The sequence below is a fragment of the Corythoichthys intestinalis genome, chromosome 17, assembly GCF_030265065.1.
Source record: "Corythoichthys intestinalis isolate RoL2023-P3 chromosome 17, ASM3026506v1, whole genome shotgun sequence".
Classification (NCBI taxonomy): domain Eukaryota; kingdom Metazoa; phylum Chordata; class Actinopteri; order Syngnathiformes; family Syngnathidae; genus Corythoichthys; species Corythoichthys intestinalis.
The window spans coordinates 36,714,531-36,739,340 of record NC_080411.1 but is presented as its reverse complement, the minus strand read 5'-3'; the positions used below and the strand labels follow the sequence as shown (position 1 = coordinate 36,739,340).

The 24,810-nt window shown below is 41.0% G+C and overlaps 1 protein-coding gene across 3 annotated transcripts in view; it reads right to left on the bottom strand.

The window, feature by feature from the left end:
* nup214 (nucleoporin 214) overlaps positions 1–24,810 on the bottom strand; it is a 75,132-nt gene that overhangs the window by 26,055 nt on the left and 24,267 nt on the right. For all 3 annotated transcript variants that reach the window (XM_057818830.1, XM_057818831.1, XM_057818832.1), the window contains exons 10-24: positions 24,625–24,748; positions 19,683–19,841; positions 19,204–19,591; positions 15,074–15,216; positions 14,907–14,995; positions 14,495–14,581; positions 8,791–8,940; positions 8,560–8,718; positions 8,137–8,240; positions 7,889–8,062; positions 3,010–3,098; positions 2,841–2,924; positions 2,439–2,756; positions 1,917–2,084; positions 1,564–1,666 (exon numbers count right to left, since the gene is read on the bottom strand). In XM_057818830.1, coding sequence (XP_057674813.1) covers positions 1,564–1,666; positions 1,917–2,084; positions 2,439–2,756; positions 2,841–2,924; positions 3,010–3,098; positions 7,889–8,062; positions 8,137–8,240; positions 8,560–8,718; positions 8,791–8,940; positions 14,495–14,581; positions 14,907–14,995; positions 15,074–15,216; positions 19,204–19,591; positions 19,683–19,841; positions 24,625–24,748 — 2,339 coding nt within the window. The remainder of the gene's footprint in view (positions 1–1,563; positions 1,667–1,916; positions 2,085–2,438; positions 2,757–2,840; positions 2,925–3,009; positions 3,099–7,888; positions 8,063–8,136; positions 8,241–8,559; positions 8,719–8,790; positions 8,941–14,494; positions 14,582–14,906; positions 14,996–15,073; positions 15,217–19,203; positions 19,592–19,682; positions 19,842–24,624; positions 24,749–24,810) is intronic.

The window sequence follows — 24,810 nt, the reverse complement described above, 5'->3', positions numbered from 1 at the left end:
CAAGGCCATTTCGCCCAACACTAATTCTAATGGAAGATTTTGGTAGCAACCTGTTGGTTCCTTGTGTATTTTTTAACAGTGACAACTTTTTAAAATGATATATCGAATCTTGGGGGGAGCATATCGATAACCTTTTGTGCTATCGCGATATATCGCCTTTTCCATTTATTGTCATACCCCTAATACAGGCTAAAATGGTAATAGCTCCAATAAACAGAGTACCAAAAAAAATGTATATTGTATTAAAATGACACGATATAACGAAAATACCTATTGTGTTTTTGATGTACCGTATTTTTTGGATTACAAGTCGCACTTTTTTTTCATAGTTTGGCTGAGGGTGTGACTTATACTCAGGAGCGACTTATGTGTGAAATTATTAACACATTATGACATAATTTCACATGTTATTTTGTTGTTTTGAAGTGACACTGATGGTTTGGTAAACTTTTTAGCATGTTCTTTATGCTATAATTATCTGAATAACTCTTAATAGCTATGGCCACGTTCGCATTCTGCCATTGGCGCACTCGCTTACGCAAAGAAGAGCGCTCGCACGCCAGAACAAGACAGACAGCTACGCAGTGCCTCTGGGCGAGAGAGAGAGAGCGAGCGAGCGAGCGAGAGAGCGAACGAGAGAGAGCGAGAGAGCGAAAGCGAGAGAGAGAGAGAGAGAGAGAGAGAGAGAAACACGGCTGCGAACCTACATTCATTGTTTATGCTTGTAAAATATCTCTACAGAGGCAAAGCCTGTGTGTATCATCTTTTCTGTTGTTGTGTGTTTTCCACCAGCGATCGGACACTTGGAGCCAGTTGTGTGTTTGTTTAAACGATGTGCTAATGCTCGCGAACGTATGCTAACCGTTTGTGTCATTGCTGTAATAGCACCTAATTATAATTTATTTACGTTGATGCGAACCTGTTTGGTATCGAGGCCGATTCAGCAAATTATACGGACGCCCAGCATCGTCATTTGGGAGTTTAGCTCGCTGTATAGCCAGGACCGAGCCGTAGCGTCCTGGTGAGGACAGTATATTCGCATTTCGTTGTCCATGCATCATGTAACATCATACTGTACACTTAGTCAGCATGCTGTTCTCTATTGTATTTTTATATTAAATTGCCTTTCAAGATGACATATCTGTTCTATGTGTTGGACTTTATCAAGTAAATTTCCCCCTAAAATGCGACTTATACTCCGGTGCGACTTATATATGTTTTTTTTCCTCTTCGTTGGGCATTTTGTGGCTGGTGCGACTTATACTCAGGTGCGACTAATAGTCCAAAAATACGGTAATTAAAACATATTCGCTGCCAGCTCTCCCAATTTAAATGGATTGGAGGTCTAGCGCCGTCAGAGTCAGCAGAGGCATGAGTTAATACCAATTTTGAGGTATCGGATGGGGACTCAAAATCAGGTGACTTGGCCCCAGAATTGGTGGAAACATTAAAAATTATACAAATTAGAATACTCTGATCTGTCTGTTAATGTGGTGAAGGGAACATTTGCTCTAAAGACAAACAGCTCAGGTGGAGATAACGTTGCATGCAAGAAGAGAATACCTGATAATTGCAGGGGTTGCCGCTTTCTCCTTGAGCTCTTGGATGTTGACCACCTGGGGCACACTTTTTATGGTGGACTCAGCCGAGGCGGTGTTGACGATGGCTATACCATACATAAATATACATTTTATTAAAATACAACAAATGTGCAGTTGACCAAAGTCTTGTTTTGCCTGAGGGGAGCTCTGTCGCCACCTGGTGACTACAGCAGACATCGCAACAACAACTCTTCAATCACTGGCGTAATTTGTTGAAAGCAAAATTTCGGTCACATTAATTGAATTGGGGGGGGGGGGGGGGGGGGGGGGCACATGAAGTTCCTTTTAAGCAGGATTTCTCAAGTTAGGCGCTACCTGATTTCTGATTGGCCATTAGCCTGCGGAGGGCAGCGGTGGCGGCGGCCTGTTGGGCCGGGATGGTGACAGGTACGGTCCTCTCGGCAGGCGGCGCGCCATGCTTGACCGTTTTTGTCGCGAGGGCGGTGCTGTCAGCCCCACTTAAGTTGATCTTATTGGAGGGAACTGAAATGACAGAAAAATAAGCATGTTTAGAAAAAATACATGAAGAAAAAACTATATCAGTACCAAGAAGACTAAGCAAGCTAAATACAAGAAAAAAAGTTTCACAATTTACGAAGAGTCATAATGAAAAGGTGAGTAATTCTACAAAAACAATAAAGTTGTAATGTGGGGTATACAAGTCTGTCTTGTGATGTCCATGTATGTGGATGCCAGAGCTTTATAAGGTAAAGCTTTGATTTTTATATAGCTACTTGCCCTTACTAAGGGTTTAATATGTGATTAATCAAGATTAATTAATTTCTAAGCGTTATGTTTTTTTTTTTTAAACTTGCTAAAGTATGATATGGGACTTACTAGGGCTGGCAATAGGACTCAAACCGAATCCCATTCCTGGCACTGACTGCATTTTGCTTAACGGGGTGGACTGGATGGCTCCAAAGCCTGGCTGGATGGAGGGAGTCCTCACCACGGTCGGGTGCCTGGGATACGAAGGAGGGGCGGCGATAGGTGCGACGACGGGCATGCGCTCGGGCTGCAGTTCCTCCTCTTCCTCCTCCACTTCCAAGTGAGGCAGGTGAGGCTCCATGTATTGCGAAAGGGACGAGTTGGAGCTCACGTCGTCCAGGTCTTCGTAATATTTGGGTGACAGGAATGCCGAGCGTGACAAGTTGGCTTGACGAAAGAAAAGAATATCCAGGCAAATGTGAGATCTCATAATAAAGTAGTTTAGCCGATGATTCTAGCCTGTGTGAGTACCAGGTGCAGTAGAGCGAACAGGAGGCATGAGCCCCTTAGAGAGGAAGTTCCGGAGCTGGGACTGCCTGACTGGTGAGATCTTTACTGAAAAGGGAAAAAAGAAAAAAAAATCATCACATTTATGCTCTTCTATTGTCAGTAATATATCTACTTATGCAATCACAAGTACCGGGTGATGGGCTTTTGGCTTTAGGGGAGGTGGTGTCCAGTCGGGCCTTCAGGAGGGCATCCCGTAAACTGTCAAGCTCACTTTGCATACTAAAAATAGACAACAAAACATGCACTGAACCCATTAGTCAAGAAGAGACATCCGAACAAGTACAATGGCTGGGAATAAGGCAGAACTGGACAATAATAAGCAGTGTTGTTAATAACGGCGTTGGAGTATAACAGCATTTTTTTTTCCAGTAGTGAGTAATCTAATTAATTACTTTTCCCATCGTTGCAATGGCGTTACCGTTACTGAGGATGCGAAGGGGTACGTTACTACACTTTGGTTGAACGAACCACGAGTTGTCTGATTTTGTCACCGCTTCCTGGGAGAGAGCAGACCGGGCAACTTTTCGTCTTCTTACATACAGTTTGTGGCGTCCAGATGGGTACAATTAAGAGAAAATAATGTATTTTTTTCCTGCCGAGTGTGCAATATCATCACCAAGTTGGTGCTGTCCTTTTGTCCACAATTAGACATGTGCCTATTACCGGTTTCAAGGTTTAGCGTGGTATGAAAACGTCACGGTTTCAAAACCGCAAAAAATTTTCCGTCATGCCGTCCCTACAGTATAAGCTTTTACATTATTATTATTTATTATTATTATTCATGTCCCAAAAATGCAGGGAGAAATCCCTCGCTTGGAGCCACATGGCTCAAAGATGCCCCACCGGTTGTTTTGCGCAGTGTCAGTGAGTCGTGTGCTACATGATGGCTGGGGAAGGTGAAACTCCTGAACTTTTTTCCCCCATCGAAGAAAACGAAATCGCTGGTATGGGAATACTTTGGCCACAAAAGTTACAGACGGTCGCAGCTTAAAGGAGGAAGGCCAACCGACATGTAAAACATGTTTGCGGGGGGTGGCTGCAGAGTAGGCAATACCTCCAATATGATTTTGCATTTATACAAAATTAAAGGTTAGTAAGCATCGTCATGACAGTTTCCCACCAGCTACAAGAGTTAACTCCAGCATGTTTAGTGTGTCTAGCGGTAGTGAAACTTGTTTTTTTTCTCTCTCTGCCAACTGTCCGTGTTGAGAAAGCGTGTGTAGAATGTAAACATGATACGAGTCATACACATGTGCTGTTTATGGAAAATAATTGAATCATTTTTGTTTTGATGGTAATGTTGAGCTGTATCTGTTGGTTTAGGCTCACCTAAATGACTGCATTTATTTTAATTTTATTTAGAATATTTCAGTTATATTTTTGTTATATTTATCTATTTTAACAACCTGATCCAATTTGCTCATATGTTTTGAAAAATAAAAATCCTGTTCAACTCAGAAATCTCAAAGTAACACATTTTAGAGCTGTAATTGCAATACCATAAAACGTGATATTTTGGCTTAAGGTTATCATACCATCAGAATTTCATACCGCCACATGCCTAGCTCCAATATAATATTATATACTGTATATATATTTTTTATTACCTAAAATAGTCATTTGCCTTAAACTTTTCTTGAATTGCAAATCCATGAACCTTGTGTGATGTTTTTTCATCAAAACAACTAGCTCAAAGATAAGAGAGGCAGGAGATTCAGAGCCTCACCTGCATATTGAAAAATATACATATATTAGGGGTGTGATGATACACAGAAGTCCCGGTTCGGTACGTACCTCAGTACTGGGTCACGGTTCGGTGCGGGTTCAGTACAACAGGAAAAACAAAAAGGCTTTTTTCTCACAGCATTTGAAAGTTAAAGTTTGTATACTGTTACATTCTAAAACCGGCGAAAATTTAAAAAATAATGTAAAAAGTGTGACCAACATTTATTTTTCATGAAAAAAATCAGTTAATCAGTTAATATGAACATCTTTGATGTGAAAGATATTAGAGAATGTATAATGTAATAACGTGGAGAACATGAAAAGTAACGTCAGTTACTTTGCTGAGTAATTACTCTTACAATTAAGTAATTGTGTACTAACTCAATTACTTTTTGGGAGAAGTAATTTGTAACTAAATAATTACTTTTCTAAAGTAAGATTGACAACACTGTTAATAAGTATATCTCTCACTCTAGTGTCTAAATCATTATGTATTAACTCATTGGTTGCAATTGCATACCTGTCAAGTTGTACGATTTCGGCGTAATTTGTACAAGTGAGCACTGATTTTCAAATGGGTACGCCGTACGTTCAAAATAACGCGAGAAAAGTCAGACACTGACAGCGAAGTGTTTGTTGTGACGCTGTTGCAAACGCGATGCTAGGCTAGGTGGCTCCAATATTTCCTAACTGTAGCAGACAGCCAACAATCTACGCCTAGATATCTCATGCATATAGAACTACATGTGAAATGACAGACTAGGTCGCGTTAGTAAACAGCCGCCATTTTAGACCAGCACACTTCTCAGAAAGGCTCTGTTCTATTTCATTTCTCCTGACCGCCAGAGAGCGGTGCTTAGCACCTGGATAGTGCTAAGCACTACGTGTGCGCAGCACAAATGTCGAGAATAAAATGCCAACAAAGTCACGCCAGTGGGCATGACCTGGGTGACGTCACAGGCCAATATAAGGCACACCAGTAATCCGGAATTCATAGAACCCCAGTTACAGAAGTAACTCTCGTTTTGTAGTGAACCTTCCTAGCGAACCTAATTAAGTTTTTATCTAAAATACTCCTAAATCGGCAAAATCTTGACTTGAATCTATCTTTAAATGATGAAACAGTTTTAAAAATTTCACGTCGAAATGAAATAATAAATAAATGACTTACAAACATAGCAAAGCTTACTATGTTCTTTTTTTTTTTTTTAAATGGAGAAAAAAAAACAAAAAAAAACATGAAAGGTAACACCAGTTAGCCTACTTTGCCAAATAACTAATTACTCTTACATTCAGGTAAGAGTTACTAACTCAATTACTTTTTGGGAGAAGTAATTTGTAACTAATTAATTACTTTTTAAAAGTAAGATCAACAACACTGGTCATAAAGATGAAGTCTGCAGAATGAAAAGTGCCGAAAGCAGAGATTTTATTCTGCCAATTTGCTGCCGAACACAATTTGCCCGCAACTATTGCTGATCACTTCTCAGAATTAGCAAAAGAAATGTTCCCTGACTCAAAGATTGCATCGGTGAGTTAATTTTATCAATAGGCCTTTTTAATTTATAATTGGACACACTAACGAACTACCTTCAAATCAAACTGAATTGTGAGCTGAAGTGCAGCCATCAAGACATGATAGAAATTGCCAAAGGTGCAACATTCAATTATAACAAAAGTCACTTTTAATTCTAGTAATCATGATGTAGCTGTAGATATTGATTGTTCTTTGATTGCTCCAGGTTATATGTTACAATATTACCAATAAATTCGTATTATTTTAAAAATTGAGTTTTTATTTTGGTTTCATATGGCACGCTATATACAACGTTGTAAGATTAGTTACCAATTTGACCAATTTTTAAGGGCATACGTCACTATTTGGAAGATTGCCAACGGCCTCGGGTTGACAGGGGATGGCGTGGCTCAGTGGTAGAGTAGTTGTCCCCCAACCCAGAGGTTGTGGGTTCGATTCTCTGCCCTGATGAACTCGCCTAAGTATCCTTGAGCAAGATACTGAACCCCACATTGCTCCTGGTGCTGCGTCACCAGTAGGTAGATGGCGATGTAGTGTAAAGTGCTTTGAGCGCCTTGAAAGGTGGAAAAGCGCTATAGACCCTACCCACCGACGTCACAAAATCACGTGCTCGCTGTATGGTTCCGCCCCCTTGTCCGTCATTTTGTGTCTCAATTGATCGAGCAATTTATAATGCATTTCATGGAAGACCCGGTGCTTTCGGATGCCGTAAACTCACTTGATGCGTTGCATAAAAGGCGTTATGTGGAAAAGCTTCAGTTTATCCATTCGCCAGATCCATATTTGTTGCCTAAATCGATGTTTTTCGACCCGCTGTCTCCGCCGTATATGCCTGACATCTGCTTGCTACCCTGATATGTACAACTATCTTGTCCACACAAAATCAGCCTATTCTCACGAAAGTTTGAAAAACTTTAAGAGCTTGGAGGCTTATAAATACTTCGTTGCTGGTTGGGTGAAACAGGTCCTCGTCCACGAAAATTCGGCAGGAATCCATCTTGTGCTTGGAAAGGTGAGTTACGAAATTTTCACTTCAAAATCTTTTGTTATTGCTAACATCCACTGTCAAGTCTAATGTATTTCATGTCGTTTGTCAATGGAGTTAGGGCTTTTAATGTTTATATGGTTTAGCGATAGCACTCTCACTACATACATAAGTGTATGTTGTCGGCGATTAGCCTAGCAATGATCTTAATTGTGGTTGTCAGCCCCAAACCCTCTAAATATATATTAAATGCATCTTACCAGATATAAAATGACTACTACATAATCTGTGGTAATCGTTTGGAGCCCAGTTTTCTCGTCGAATTGCAGCAGCCCATCTCGCTCTCTTCTCTCCGGGTCTCTCGGATTCCGGTAGAACTTCAAGTCTCTCCGTCTTCTCCGTCTATTTTCTCTGTTATTGCAACCGACCGCCACACACGCCTTCACCATTTTGATTATTAATGTTAACGAGCAGAAAAACACGTCGTAAATAGGAGGAATGTACGTAGCCGTAACAGGTAAACATGATGTGTTGACGGACAATTGGGCGGCACCAATCAGGAGGAAGGAGTTGTGACGTCACGTGGGTAGGGTCTATATAAGTATAACACCAACAGGTATGCAATTGACATCAATAAACATCCACCAGTTTGAACTGGGAAGGCCACATGACTGGACGTCTAGCATCGTCAATGGCACCGATATAAATATGCATACCAACAACACCCAAGAGATTCTTTCGCGAGGGAAATGACTTACATACCTTTTAGAGGTTTCTGTGTTGTGGTTGACCCTGGGAGCGTCTTTTTTGTTGTAAAGGTGGAGTGAGGTGAGTTCACTGACTAGTTGGTCCAACCTAATCTTCTGCTGGTTGATGATGTATAGGTTATTTGCCAACGTGGTGTACAGACCCTCGCGGCCAGGCACCACCATGTGCCTGCCATAACGCAATGTGAACAAGTTAACACTAATTCTAAGTCATTAAAAGATCCCTGAGAGGTTTGGGCATACTTTTTTTTCTTCTTCTTCTCCAAGTGTTTCTCCCATTCCACATCCAGAACACCATTGACGTCCTCCACGGCGACCATGACGTACTGATAGAGACGACGAATCTCCTACAAAGTAAAGAAGGCACATTTTTCCTTCATGGCTGATACTCTACCCTACTGTCTGAGATGTCGCAAGCTTACTTAAAATCAGACTCCGAAACCAACACATACAGGCTGGCCCTCCCTTAGCTTTGTAAAGTCCTAAGCAATGAATGAGCCAGCTAAACGGGTCTTGTTCGATATCAACAATTCTGATAATAGCTCTTCCGTTGCTAATGTGTACTTGACAATAGAAGTGGCTTGATAACAGATAAATATTGCAATATTAGCTGCCCTAACCTATTGATACACAGGAATAATTCCAAATATGGTGACATGATTTCACCTTGAGCTGTTCCTCACTACGCGGGTCCAGAGGTCTTTTGTACAGAAGTTGTCTATAATTTCGATCATGGCTGAGCTCGTTCTGGGACTTTGCTTCTTCTGCACCAGCAAAACCTTCCAATAAGGTGGTCTTTAGCGTGCCAATGTCGCTGTGCAGAGACTAAAGAGAGTGCATTTTTTCAACATTCAATTGTTCACTACAACAATCAAATCACATTTGTAACACCTTTACCTCTGTGGTTTCCTTAATCTCCAGAGTGAAAATATTCAGATCCTCTGACTCCTTCTTGAGTTCCTTCATGTCTTCATTCGTTCCAACCTTAAAGTCGGCCATTGCACTCCTCGCCTTAAAATCCTCCAGCTCCTTTTGGAAGTGCGAAATCTGACAAGAACGTCAAAATACATAAGTACATTATTACCTGACGGTAGGTGAAACCTCAGGTAAAAACATCGGTTCCATGTCTCTATGTCTGTGTTCTAGATAACTCAAGAAAGAATTAAGGGATTATCAAAATGGATATGGTTGTAAAATCAAACTGAATAGATTAATACATTTTGGGATAATCAGAGAGGTCAGAAAATAAAAATTTGTGCTAACTTGATAACTGAGGAACCTATTTAATTCTGCGGGATGGAAGAGAGATTTTCATAATTAAAGGGCAGGTGAAAACTTCAATTTATGAGCGTTTTACTCGGTTACATTGTATTAAAGGGATCCACGGATAGAAAGACTTGTTAAATGATAAATGTTAGTACAAGTTATTATAGTTTGATATTGAAACCCCTCAATGTTTTCGTTTTTATACAATTAGTAAAATTATTTTAACTAGTAGGTCGCCATTGTTGTTGACGACGCAGGGCGGTGACGTCATAGGGCCACGCTGCCAGCTGTCACTCTTTAACCCTTGAGAGTCGAAGGACGCGCCAGCGCATCCTCAGCGCACGTCGTCTTTGAAGCACCCTCGCGTTTTAATTACGTCACCCACATGCCGTTGGTTGGTCTCGTTTTAAAGTGCGGAAGTTGCGGTTTACTCTCGTTGTTATTTGAAGTCAATCGACCAACTAAAACGTGAGATATTGTCATTTAAGTTTTATAGTTTTATTGTCCTCTCAAAAAAACATTAAAACGCTGCATGGATCATTTGTTTATGTCTATATTTCCATCATTTCTTGTCCTTTTTCAAAACGGAAGCTCCATGAAAAAAACACAAATCAAACGAACCCTTTCGAAGTCACAGTGGAAGCACAAAATGCGTTTTTTTTTTTTTTTTTAAATATAACTGCCGTGCGAGGTTCCACCGAACGAAAGGCAGGAGTGTTCTGAAGCAGCGAGGGGGCGAGCGACGGCCGTTTGAATCAAGCAAGCGAGCGAGCGACTTTGTGTGACTTTGAGGATGAACGGAAAACTAAATTTAGCGCAAGCAATTGTGCTTTTTGATCAACTTGAGGAAGAGGGTGGTCCAAATTCGTCATCATCGTCTTCTTCGAAAGAGTCCTCGAGTGAAGATAGTGACGGATTTGAACACGTGGGTGACGCCATCGACGAGCAGAGGTAAGCCAACTCGCTTTTTTTTTTTTTTTTTTTTTTTTTTAATGCTGTAAAAGTTTCTTTTGATATTGCAAGACAAAGTTAATTTTGATGCAATATAAGTGCGTGTTTGTGTATGTAATAATAAAATGTGCATATCAGATCAAAGTATAATTTGTGGTCTTCTTTCTATATGAAGATTAGGGATGTAGCACATATTCAGCTACGGTATTCTTTCTATTGTCATACATATAGATTTCCATTATTATTTATTGCTGTATATATTTTTATTTTATACTTTATTATTTTCATAAATACTGACTTTTGTTTCATGTACATTTATAGTGACAATGAAAGTAAAGTGAAATGAAAATGGAAGGGTGGAAAGAGGACCGACACCCCATGGAAGTGTGGGCTGTGATGTAGCCCTGTGTCTAATTCCAGGACGAAACTGCTTTTCGGAGTGGCATGCCTGAAAAAAATTTAACTTGTTTATTGTAAATATTTTTGAAAATACTTTTTTCCCCAATGTTATATATATATATATATATTTTTCCCACAATCAGTCTTCTCAATTTGTGTATATAAATGTGTGTTCAAGAAGCTTGATTGTGTGTACATAGTTTTCATCAGGTGATGGGCCGCAATACCTAAACTCATAAAGAGATGGCCTCTAAACACTTTTTGTGTTAGATGGTATATTTTTTCACTGTTCTTCACTGTTTGGTCTGCTGTATATAACCTGTTTTGACTAGAGCATGTATAAATGCAAAAAACGCCTATGGCTATACCTGTTGTTTATGTTGAATTGTCAAATAAAAGACTATTTATTCTAAATTTTTTTGGTTGAATGTTCATCCTAACATGTTGAATAAATATTACAAAGTTTCAAAACTGTTCGTTACGCATGTTTGGTTGTCAATTGGACATCAATATTAAAAATTTTGACAAAACGATTTTGGAATTTTTGGTCTTTTTGGGCCCAAAATTATGATTTATAATTGGTCAGTGAAGGAAACAACAGTTTGGACATGAAGTTCAAGGTGTCACAAAAAAAGGGACCAAACCAGGCCATCGTAAACAATTCTGTCTTTGAAATATAAAGGCAACTTCAAGGGCATGCAAAATCAGACAAAATAGGCCCAGACCTTAAAGGGTTAATTACGTAAGGTAGTGATTTAAATACGCCACAAGGTGTCAATGGCGAGTTTTACATTAATTAGGGATCAAACCAATGAGTGCATTTTCTCCCTTGACTGACGCTGTAGTTTCTTTAATCCACAGTGGGAGAGAGAAAGGAGAGTGGACACAAGCATTCAGATTCGTAGCTCGGCCGTGCCGTTTATTGGCATAAGCTTCAGCAACTCTTTCACAACACACATAAGTATCATCTAGTGAAAATACTACCAAACTAATACTCATATCTCTCAAAAAATGTCACCAAGAAGAAAAGTGCTTCAATCTGTTATTACTGAGGCCCTATTCTCACACAGTTACCACAACAATGCAAAGAGAACTGGCATTCACAATCAAAACAGATGCGCAAAATACACATAAAACTCAGACTTTGGTCAAACTATATTTGAACATATTAGCAACTCCATTAGCTCAACAAATACACTGGATGGCAAAATTTAGTCACAATACACAAACTATGATGCTGGGAGCCATTTTTAAGAGTCTTGTGAAGACAACACTCAAATGACCGTGAATCACAATAGACCCAGTATTAAAAAAAATTTAAAAATTAAAAAAAAACAGGGAGCTACGGCGTCAATTGAGGGACAAAACGCACTCATTGGCTTGCTGTCTTATTAACGTAAAACTCGCCATTGACTCCTAGTGGTGTATTCAAATCACTACCTTACATACTGTAGTTAGAGTGACTGAAGTATGGCAGCGTGGCCCTGTGACATCACCGCCCTGCGACGTCAACAACAATGGCGAGGTACCAGTTTATTTTTTGATATCAAATTTTACAAAATTTATTAAAACGAAAACATTAAGAGGAGTTTCAATATCAAATTATTATTACATGTACTAACATTTAAGAACTACATCTTTTATCCGTGGTTCCCTTTAAATGCATTATTCGCCGTCTCAAAACTCACATTACCAACATTTTTTGAACTGACCGCGTAGTTTTTGAGTTACTGCCGTAGCAACACCTAAGCGATGAGGGACGCGCCTCGCTGACGGCCACTACCAGAGGCGCCGCGTCCCATTAGGCAAACCAGGCAATTGCCTAGGGCCCCCGGAGGGCCAACAGATTTAGCACACGTAGCTCTACTGTACTGTCGGAGCAACAAGTGTGGGGAGTGTTTCAATACCGTAGAATCATTTGGCAGATTATCTAATGATTCTGTTATCAATCCCAATCAAGCACTAACCATGTCACGTAGAGTATACATGTTTAAGAAAGTCCAATCAGCTATTAACACCACATGATTGTTTAAAGAGTGACTCACCAAGTACTTTCTGGAAAGTCCTTAAAGAGTTGTTTTACGTTGATTTTCACAGGCCACCTCATTATTCATGTGACTACTTAAAGAAATGGTGATTTATCCCAAAAAGTCTATTAATGGGTCTATCGTATTCCTCGTCAAATACTCTATAAGAAAAATATAACATATATGGATCTAAATTAATCCTAAACAATTTTATTAGCAATTTTAATACTCCTTTTAGCAAGGTTCCTTGTGTATGTGTACGTTCCCATAGCAACCATTCCTGTTATTGTCCAACGTCACAAGCGCTGCGTATTCTGGGAGCGAGAATAGGCGTAAGGTGCGCATTTCCAGTAGAGGACAGCCACCTGTTAAAATGTGCGCGTCCATGAACAAATGTAAGTACATCCATATGAGTCAGTGCAAAGTGCTTAGTTTTCGCCACTTTTATGGCCAAGATGACCGCACGTGCACGCAGCGCGCACTCGCACCCCCCCGTCTTTGTGTTCATTATACTGCGCGAGTATGTATGTGTGTCATGTGACTCAGAAGGGCCCCATGTTGCTTGTTGCCTGAGGCCCCCGGGGACCCTTGCTACGCCTCTGGCCACTACCTGATGACGTCGTTTCCCGAAGACCTCGCCAGCACCCCAATGTGAATGTAAAGCACCACGCTATCCTCGCCCGATATTGGAAATGTTTTCTGGGTTTACTCGCGAGATCTGTCATGCCATCTCGATGTGTAGCGATGAATTGCTCACAAGAAGGCTTGAGACTCTGAGTGGCCCAAAAAACCTTCTTCTCCAAGGATTTGGACATCATTTATGAGAGTCAAGCAGAAAAACTTCTCCGTGGCTACTCGATCATGTTTTTGTTTTCAACATTTCAGTGACGGCAACCCAAAATGTTGAAAAAGCCATATTGGACCAAAAACAAAAAACAAAAAAAACAAAAACAAATATGTCTGGAGACAAAAAATTAAAAGCCTTACATAAGCCTGATAATGAAGGCAACACATACTGTATGTATCTGTATTAGCTATATTAGCCTATTATCAAAATGACTAAGTTGGCTAAAAGTACATAACGAGCCTTCATGATTTAATGTGAATTTTTCCTGCAGTGCATCCAACGCACCACATGACTACTCTGTTGTATGATGCGCTCAAGTTTAACTTCATTACAATATTAATGAATTGTTTCATTGCTTTTATGGAATTAAATGCAATAAAGAAATCCGATTTTTGATCACATTTTTTCTTGTGAGTTTTCGAAAAATAACAAAATAGAACGTGTATAACATGCCCCTTATCTGGGAATGTTTTTGATTTTCTGTATTATCTCGGTTTTGTTTTTGAAGTCTGCAAATAGGTGTTCTGTTATGTTGATGAATGTCTCCTTCATGTACTCACCATCTGTAAACGGTTTTCCACGCTTTATTATTGCAACAAAACGTGCAGCAGTAGTGGAGTTTGGCGATGCAATCCACATCTTAAATCTATTTTTGCGCTCCTCTAAGTTCTTCAGAAGTAATGCAATCGCACGTTTTCTCTCTCACTACCAACGGGGTACTTGGCTGCAAATGTAGCATGCCAGAAACGTCTTTCCACATTTAGTCTTTTTGTTATTTCACAACTTCTCGCCGCAGAGTAAACATTCAGGCAATGCTTCCGCATTGGCAATGAATGCAAATGATTCGGTCCAAGAAACGATAGTCTTCTGTTTTGCTTTCAGGAAATTACGTCACACTTCTGGGTTTGGGAATGCAGTATTGATGGAGTACTAAAAAAACAAACGCAAATTATCCTCGCAGTTACGCTTTACAAATGACATGGTTGTTTCGACAAACTTGTCCAAAGTCTATATTCGCAAAATTACACCAAAATCCGAAAAGCTCTTCACCTGCCCCTGGTTCGAGGAATGTCTGCTCTCTGAGTTCTCCTATACTTTACAATTCACCCACCTCCTCCAGTATTCCAGTCATGATGGGATCAGATTCTTTTTTTGGCTGAGGCTTCTTCTCTACCGGCTTTACTTCGACTCCAGCTGCCTGCGACATGATGCAAGAAAAGACCATATAAACTCACTAATTTGAGAGCACAATATTGTAAATCAATACACTAAGACTTAAGAAGTAATGCTAAACTCATTGGCTGCCATGGACGACGATAGACTTCCAATCCATTTGAGCTGGAAGGGCTGGCAGTGAATGAACAAATGGTCATTCGCCGTCAGCCCTCCCAGTTCAAATGGAATGAATGTCTATTAGTGACATACTAATTTAAGTTCACAGCACAAAGATGAAAAGAGCCACATAATTGGACGTATTTCATCGTCAATGACAGTTAAAAAATTAAAATATTACTAATAAATACCTGTGGGGTTTGGACACGGCCCTGGGGAGCTGGCGATGGTTTTTGGAGCCCTACTGGTGGTGTGCTGGTTTGAATTGGACGTACCGGGGCTAAAATGAAAGCAAATAAATCAGTATATGAGTTGAGCAAAACATAACATGATAATTAATGTTCAGATTTCTTCTTACTTGACATTGTAACTGGCTTGGTGGTGGTGGTCGCAACTGCAGGAGCAACGGTAGAGACGCTACCGTTAGAGACACTTTTAGGCATAGATGGTGCAAAGGAGAAAGATGGCGGGGGTGCTCCGGGTGCTTCTACAGCTGAAAACCTTGAAAAGATGGAAGGCGTTTGTTACAAGAGTGTATTGACAATGTTAACACTGGAAGTCCCGGTTTTTTTTTTGGCAATAAAGAAATACCAGAAATACCAAACTGACTACTGGGCTTTATCAAACAAGAGACCACTCAAAGAAGCAATCAAGCAGGCCAGCCCCCTATACACTCCTGTGGAGTAGCTGCCTAGATGTGAAAGGGGGGGGTCACTCTGGATAGCTGCAATTAGCATCTCGAAATAAGAGAGATGGGTGGACTTCTTGGCTGGTCTTGCAAAGGAATTGGCTCACTCTCATGTGGGCGCAAAGAAGGCGCAGATGGAAAAATTGCTTCGGCAGCAACCTCCAACACAAAGTACCGGGAAAAGGGCGAAGTGTCCTATGTCACCACATAAAAAATGTTTTGTTTGTATTACACCGTCCCTTGTATTGTAGGTAAACTGCAGCTTTTAGCAGATGTAAAAAGGCTGTCTGCCCGTTTGCCTGCCTGAGCGGTCCACTGTCCTACAAGCAACAACTGTTTTGTCCAACTGGACAAACCTATTTGGCAGGGGGAGAGAAAATGACCTGTAAAGGTGTTCATTGCCTCAGACAACCATTCGATGGCACCTTTCGGTCTCCATTCAGTTAACACACATACAGTATATGTAAAACATACTATAAGTCTGACCACAGTATGATTCCATGCATGAAGTTAAAAAAAAAAAAAAAAACACTCGTATGTTTACACAGAGGATAAAACTGGAAGAGTTGACGGGAAAAGTAAACACTTAAAAAGAAAAGTCACATCCTGTCAGTAGTTTGGTCTATTTTATGGTGGCTTTTTCACCACAAACTGTCTTCTGGGCTTGAAAGTGACAACAGACCAGCTAGAATAACACCAGTTTACCCTTCCCTCATTAGCCAAGGCACCCCTGCCCTGCAAACACTCAAGATGCTAATTGGTGGCCTCCCCTCTGCCTCGGCTGCCGGCCGCGGGAGTAGGTTGGGGGGTCGGGTCTCCGATCTTGCATCGCCCCGTGGCAGTTCCTGGGCGTTCTCCTGCCTCCGCCTTCCCCTCTCTTCTCTGGCTGGGCATCCGCCCTGCGCTCCGTCGCGGGTCGCTGACTGGGCGCCGGTGTATCAGCGGGGTGTCGCCTGCACCGGCGGGGGACCCTGCCTTGCCTGGGGCTTGGTGGGCCGCTGGGGGTCCCGTGGCGTGCCGTGCCGGTTGGGGGGCTGCGGCTGTGGCTCGTGGCCCGGGTGGGCGGGCGGGGGTGGGTGTAGGCGTGGGGTTGGTGATGCGTCCCCTCCTGCCATCCCTGAAGGCCGGTTGATGGGTGCGCGGGTGGCCCGGGGGACCACCCTGGGTCCCGGGGGGGGGGGGGGGGGGGGGGGGGGGGGGGGGGGGGAACGATGGCTCCTTTGCTGGGCTGCGGGAGGAGGGATGGGCTGCGCATGGCCCCCCGCCCTCCCTCCCCAGGCTGGCTGGGTGGGGGCCGTGGCCCTGGGTTGGCGCCGGCGCGGCTTCTCCGCCCGTCTGCGTGGCTGTCGCGCGCCCGGTGGGGCCTGCGTGCTGCTGGATGTGGTAGGGCATTCTCGGGTCGGGGGTCCCGGTGCCGGGATTGGCGATGCGGCGGCGTAGGGTTGGTCGCCAACGGGCTTACTCATAAGAGATTCACACGATTACTGGGTTCTAGATCACAGAACTGATTTGTGTACACTCTACCCCTTTCAATCACTTAGCTTATAGGCTTATAGACACCCCCACCCCCATTCTCCTCTTTCACTGGCCAATAGGCCCCCACATGGTGTAAACCGGAAATACAACTCGCTGACGATAGCACCAGCATATTAGTAACTAGTTTAGATGTTCAATGTATTTCTAGTTGTTGTTTGTGTATGTGTTTCTTTTCCTTCTTCTCTTGTATTTCTTTTCTTCTGTCCCCCCATAATCCCTTCCTGTTCGCTGCTTTGTCATAATAAAAAGGTATTTTGAATGACCACAATGGGAGTATGTCAGACTCTCAATGTGAAACATTAAAACTGTTCAGAATCTGGGCACTTAGACTTCCATTCTCTGTGTCAAACAGCTGAACAGGACAGGTTTAAAAAAAAAAAAAAAAAAAAAAAAAAAAAAAAAAAAAAAGATGCTAATTGGAGAAATCCAACCCTGAGGATTTGCAAGTGTGAATGGGTATGACTCATGAGGACCATAGTGCTCTAAAAAGATATGATGATTAGGGTCAGATGATCCTTCTCTGTTTACAAAAGTGATTTGTATCAACTGAGCCATCCTTGGAAGTTCTCATGTTAATGAGATAATTAATGTAAATATATAAATAAACCTTATTTTACAGACTGACTTTACTTTTACCCTGACACTTACACTTATTCTGAAGTGCGACTTCAGGGTTTCCCCCTACATATATTAAGGATTGTGGCGCACCGCTAAACCAAAATAAAAGCCGCCACGCCTCGCAAATGAGATGTTTTTTTTTTTTTTAAAGATATTCTAATTTAGAATTTGTATAATTTAACAATACGTGTAATGAATATCTATAGCTCATTATTTACGCACTATTTGCCAGAAGTCGTCTGGAATAGCACGTCAAATACAAATTGTTCCTTTTCACGCTTTATTTTTTAAATCACATCGGTTCTCCTGTTTCAAGCGTGAGTCTGTCTATGTTGGCGCGGAGTCGGGAGAAAAATCCACAGAAAGGTATTTCAAGTTAATGAATGTAATTCTGGTTTAACCCTGTGAAAACTACCTTTATTACTGTATTGACATGACGTTTAGGTTCTTTTTGCCATGTGTTTTACCCGAATCGTTGTGTCCTAGCATATTATTTGTTTGTTGCAGATGTCACTGGTAGTAATTTTAGGTGAGTATTTTGAAGTATTTAAAAAAAGAGTGAAGTTGTCAATGAAAAATGTCCGTTAACAGAATAAACTATTATTGTTGTGGTAATGTTGTGCACATTAGGACCAAATAAAAAAAACAAGAAAAAAATACATATGTAAGTCGTACTATTGCTACGAGGAAAAACAGTCATATTATTAAGTAGGGGTAATGTAGCTGTAATCAGCTACGCATCTTACGTACATGTACCGTAGCTCAGAGCTACGACGAAGCATTAGTATAAATCCTTCAATTCATTATAATTTGATGTTAATGAGGCAAAATATTGAGGCTTTCCTTATTTATTTAACCAATTCTAAAACAAAAATGCTTTGGCAACGCGCTACGTGATGCTTTCGCCCTACGTAATAATATGTTTTTTATTCTCAAACTATTAATCTGACATTCTCGTAGTAATAGTTTGACTTTTTTTCTATTGCCTCATCTACATCAAATTATTATCCATAGAATGATTTATACTAATGCTTTGTTGTAGCTTCCAGCTAAGGTACATGTACGTAAAGTGCATAGCGGTTTACAGCTACATTACCCCTACATAATAATAACCCCCCCACCCCACCCCCCTAGCAAATTTAATCTCGTAGTCATTTTTTTATTTGGCCCCAATACTCCATCGTAAATGTAGACCATCACAAAATAGATCTTTATTATGGTTCTTCTTGGAAAAAAATGAATGTTGTTAAAAAAAATCTTATTAGTCATCATATGAAGCAATTTCGCCGCCGCACAACACGTGGGGCTGTCCGACTTCGATGCAGCCCACCACCACCACAACTTCAAAAAATCCTAAGGGAAACCCTGAACTCTTTTTATTTAACACTGACAGCAATAACTTAATATATTTTGTTAAATGACACCTATTTAGCCTATTATTCTCCATTTTATTGTGACCGCCATGATGAAGGTCGCCCCTCTAAATCAGGATGAATTAGACGTGTAGCGCCGTCAATGGCAGCTAGTCAGTTCAATTGGTGAATTATTGAGTTAATAAAGCTCCTTTTACACGGTCTAATATCCAGAGTAGCCATAGAGGAATACGCTCACAAGGGGTGACTGACAATCAGAAAATAAGGTCTTACCTATCATTCAAATTGAGTTTGACTGCAGGCACGGAGGGAGTGGCCATGTTCTGGGGCGTCAGGGCCGAGACTTTATTTGAGGGGGCGCTGAAAGAAAACGCAGAGGTGGCCGAGGGGGTTTCGGAGGGAGGCTTGGATGGGGCGAACGAGAAGCCCGATGCTCCAGAACCGAAAGGTGCGGATGCACCTAGGGAGAACGCAGGAGGGGCAGAATTGCCCCCGATGGGTGGTACTGAAAAATTGAAGCTTGCTGGTGATGACGAGGGGGCTGCCGGACCAAGACTGAAAGGGGTAGCGGCAGATGATGCAGCCACTGAAGTCACAGTGAGATTTGGGAAGGCAGACGGGAGTGCCACAGCAGGCTTTGGGGACGGCGTTACCAAAGATTCTGAAGAGGACAAACAGTGAAATTTCTATTTGTAACACACAGTCCAATTAAGTTTTATTTAACATCAGTGGGCCAGAACGAACTTCCATACCTGGCTTAGGGGGTCTCTCGCCTTCCACTGTGAGGGTCACGCAGGGTGAAATTAGCTGCTTGACGTCAGCGTTGAGGTTCAGCAGCACAAATGGGCAAAGCAATCCCTCAGTGGACAGCATGAGCATAATGGGGGCCGGGGGCAATATTTTTTCATCACCTGAATAGAAGGGAAACAATTTAAAGCAATAGAAAACCCATCAGAAAAATGCTTCTGAAAAGGACAAGCACTATAGAAATACAGGAAAAGTTTTTTGCGAAGGCAGCGGTTGAGTTTCTGGAATAACATCTCGATTTTAAATGTACATTACACTGTTGTTGTGTGAGTATCATATGATGTTATGTTACTCACACAACATAATTAACTATATACAGTGGTATATCTTCTTCCAAATGTCTCTACAAACGTTATTTTCATGTTATGACACATTTAAACGGGAAAATATGGCCTCTTGTTAAAGAAATTTTAGGTTACGAGAGGCAAAAATACTATACAATACTGTAAAAAATATTATGTACTTCCTGCTTTTAAATGTCGTGCCATAAAGTCCTGCTGCTCTATTGGTCATATTTTCCATTATGCTTAGTCATAGAATTCTGCTCTCTTCTTGGCCTATTGTTGATAACGTTTCAATTTTGGGTGTAGCAGTATGATAACGTGCACAGGGACGACGGTGTTATTGTTGATATTGCGGGTCGACGTCTGAGCCAAATGAGCACAAGGCTCCTCGTGTTTTTGTCTCACGAATCAGTTTTAAAGCCCAGAAGGTTCATTACATTAGTAGCACACTAGAGCAAAGGTCTCCCTCGCATTTTTGTGTCAAAAAGAGTGAGACAGGCGATAGGCACCGTCGATCTCGTGAAAGAGGACATTGCCTCCCTCGAAAGGTAAAAAAAAAAAAAAAAAATCTTTGCAATTTGTTCTATTATCTACTTCATTAAATGTTTTAATGTTTAGGATAGGTACAGTAGGGCAAATAAGTATTTAGTCAACCACTAATTGTGCAAGTTCTCCCACTTGAAAATATTAGAGAGGCCTGTAATTTTTAACACGGGTAAATCTCAACCATGAAAGACAGAATGTGAAAAAAAAAAACAGAAAATCACAATTATTTGCAAATCATGGTGGAAAATAAGTATTTGGTCAATACATAAAGTTCATCTCAATACTTTGTTATGTACCCTTTGTTGGCAATAACAGAGGCCAAACGTTTCCTGTAACTCTTCACAAGCTTTTCACACACTGTTGCTGGTATTTTGGCCCATTCCTCCATGCAGATCTCCTCTAGAGCAGTGATGTTTTGTGGCTGTCGTTGGGCAACACGGACTTTCAACTCCCTCCACAGATTTTCTATGGGGTTGAGATCTGGGGGCTGGCTAGGCCACTCCAGGAGCTTGAAATGCTTCTTTCGAAGCCACTCCTTTGTTGCCGTGGCTGTGTGTTTTGTTGCCCTGGCTGTGTGTTTGGGATCATTGTAGGGCTGCAGCTATCGAATATTTTAGTAATCGAGTAATCGACTGAAGATTCTATCGATTAATCGAGTAATCGGATAAAACAAATATATTTTTAGGTGAAGAGCAATTATAAATATACATGAGAAAACAAGACATTTCATCTAATCTTGAACCATTTTCAGTCAATCAATGTCTTTATTTTCGATGTATATTGTAGCTAGAATTAAAAAAAAAAAAAAAAAAAAGACTAATTCACTGCTTTCACTCAAAAAGCTTTTAGATCTTATTAAAAAAAAAATATATATATATATATATAATACCTAAAAATGCCGTTACGCTTGATAACACACATCACTTAAAAGTTAGGATTTTTTCCCACGTGTTTCAATTGAATTTCTCTTTGTGTCAAGCCATTTTTAAGTTCTAGTTAAGTTTTAAGTTAGTCTAAACTGTAATTCCTGATAGGATTTTGAGTTTTTGCAGTGTTCAAAATAAATGTATGATACAGGCTGTATTGGAGCACATTAGGGACCAGTGCTACTTGGTGTTTTATCCAGCAATGACTACTGAGCTAAAATTGATAGTTAGCATGATTAAGTTTTTATTTTACACCCTCATCACTCCACAATGCTATGTTATGTTAAAGCCTGTATGTAAGACATGTTAGCCACGCAACGACAGTGGTCATAATTAATTGAAACCTAGTCCTCCGCAGGGCTAACTTTACGTGAGCTAGTAGCGACAGTAACGTTAATCTTATATATTAGCGCTTAGCGCTCTTTATTAGCGCTTAGCGCTGTACTGCTTTAAGATGGCGGCTGTTTGACAACGCTGCCCAGACGCGGCCGAGTCTGTCATTGTGCATCTAGTTCAACATACATGTGATCTTTATGAGACGCATCAGACGCTAGCTGTTACCAACTTAGCATCGTGCGGGCTAGTATTTGGCAACGTCGGCGTCGTTTGTGGCGGCTGTCAGCTGCAGTAAGTTTTTTTTTCCCCTTCTTCCTCTCCGCACGTGACAGCGCGTTGTCCCGCATTAAAAGTAGTCCGAGCAAAACGTGATGCTTAGAGCTGTCAAAATAAACTATTACTCGAGGTGAATAAAATTACTCGGATCAGTTTTTAAACTCGAGTTACTCGAGTACTCGTTTCAGCTCTAGATCATTGTCATGCTGAAAGACCCAGCCACGTCTCATCTTCAATGCCCTTGCTGATGAAGGGAGATTTTCACTCAAAATCTCTCGATACATGGCCCCATTCATGCTTTCCTTTACACAGATCAGTCGTCCTGGTCCCTTAGCAGAAAAACAGCCCCAAAGCATGATGTTTCCACCCCCATGCTTCACAGTGGGTATGGTGTTCTTCGGATGCAATTCAGTATTCTTTCTCCTCCAAACACGAGAACCTATGTTTCTACCAAAAAGTTCTTTTTTGGTTTCATCTGACCATAAAACTTCATCCAAATGCTCTCTAGCGAACCGCAGACGGGCCTGGACGTGTACTGGCTTCAGCAGGGGGACACGTCTGGCAGTGCAGGATTTGAGTCCCTGGCGGCGCATTGTGTTGCTGATAGTAGCCTTTGTTTCTGTGGTCCCACCTCTCTGTAGGTCATTCACTTGATTCACACGATTTTCTGTTTTTTTTTTCTTCCACATTCTGTCTCTCGTGGTTGAGGCCTCTCTAATCTTTTAAAGTAGGAGAACTTGCACAATTGGTGGTTGACTAAATACTTATTTGCCCCACACTAGGTTAGGTATATGGAATGATTCAAATGTGTTTGGCTGTTGCTTTGCTCCGGTTTTACCCAAATTATAAAATTTGATGTGGGTGTCAGTCGTGCCCTAACGGATTAGGGCATTTACATGTAAAAGGCGTCAAAATTTTCAGGTTACAAGACTACTTCCAGAACCAATTAATGTCGTAAGTCGAGGTACAACTGTACAATAAAAAGGGTTTTTTTTTTTTTTTTTGGAATGCTGCGAGCTACCTACACGATAGCATTGCGATTGACTGGTCGATTGACCTAATGGGCGTGCCTATTCTAGCTTTAAAGGTTTGTGCTGAGTGATTATCACACACTAAATATAACTTGTCACGTTAGCATAGCATTCGTGTCAGCATTAGCATCCACTTTCGCGTGGCGAGCATCCTCTTAAATGCTCGGACAACTTTTCTTTATACATACAGTACGTGGCTTTTGGGTGGGTTTAATTGAAAATAATGTACTGCTTTTCCATCTGAGTGTGTATTATCATCACAAAGCTGGCGTTGTCCTTGTAGACGCTATAATATGTACTCGTCTGTCTATGTTAATTCAAAATTGTTGGAAATCTATATTTTTGGACGAAAATGTTTTCAGTAACTCTTGACTCAGACTAAAACGAGACGATCACATTTTAAAATGACTAAAATTAATGGAGTGTATGCTTATGGGAAAATCCTGCTCGACATATGACAATTTCGACGTACAGACAAGGTCCTGGAACGAATTAACTTAGTTTGTAGAGGTACCACTGTATTTTGTACAAATCTTTCATGTATTTTTCCAATACCATTACACGTATATTTTTTTTTAAAAAAAAGGTGGTGTCCGTCTAGTACTGGCATAAGACAGACGGCTGGCGAAATCGTAACGAGAGCCAAAAAATGGTATCTGTGCAACACTAATTAAGACAACTACTAAACTGTACTAAATCACATCAATGTTGAGCGCGAGTCAAAGGGTTCCTCATCAGCATTCAAGCAGCGGGAGCATCTAGGCCGCTTTGTTTTGGTCCTCGAGCTCGACAGACAGTTTTAACGATACCCCCAATCTCTCAATGTGATGACTCTCTCTCCTGCCGCACATTGGATTTTTATTGTATTAAGAGTGCTGCAGCCAATTGCGGGTTTTCTTCATAAAGGGAGGGGAGATGTGGCGAGACAGCGTACGTGAATGTCTATTGAGGCGGATGCTGATTATTATTCTCTAGGTATCCGTCGAGAACTGCAGTGACAAAGAAACCTAATGGACTTTGGCTTGTACTCGTTACCGAGGGTGTGTTTAGCATGAAAATAAAACAATAAATTTGTAGGGCGATTAAATTTTTGGGTGTATGGTGGGAAAATACAATTTAATCACTAGTAGACATCGGGTCCACTTCAACAGCGAGGGCTTACAGCCAATGAATTTGACGTTTATCACAGTCAATAGCACCCAATAAGTTAATAAGCACGTTAAAATATGTACGGCAGCAAGTGTCACTGCTTTTTTGGAACCAATTTTTGAAAACTTAAAAGGACTGGATATCCCTTGAGTGTTCTAGCATTAGTCAGAGCTTGTATAATGTATAGTGTTAGTATAATAGTAATAGTAGTAATATAGTAGTATAATGTAATGACCGAATTTCATGTTCCTTTTTGACAATATGACTTTGTGAATTGAAAGTGCGGTAACGGCCAGAAAAATTGTAAACTAAGCCAGTCAGGTAGCTGAAAGCACTTACTGATGCGGATTTCCTGCTGGCTGGTATAGTCGATCGCTAAGCCGAGGGGTAGCGTGTCTTCACTAGTCTCAGACACAGGAAGCTCAGCCCTGCTAGCATCCTCCAGCATCCACAGTTCCCAAATCTTAAATTAAAAAAAGAAAAACATGCAAACTCATCATGGCTGCACATGACTGCAAAACAGGT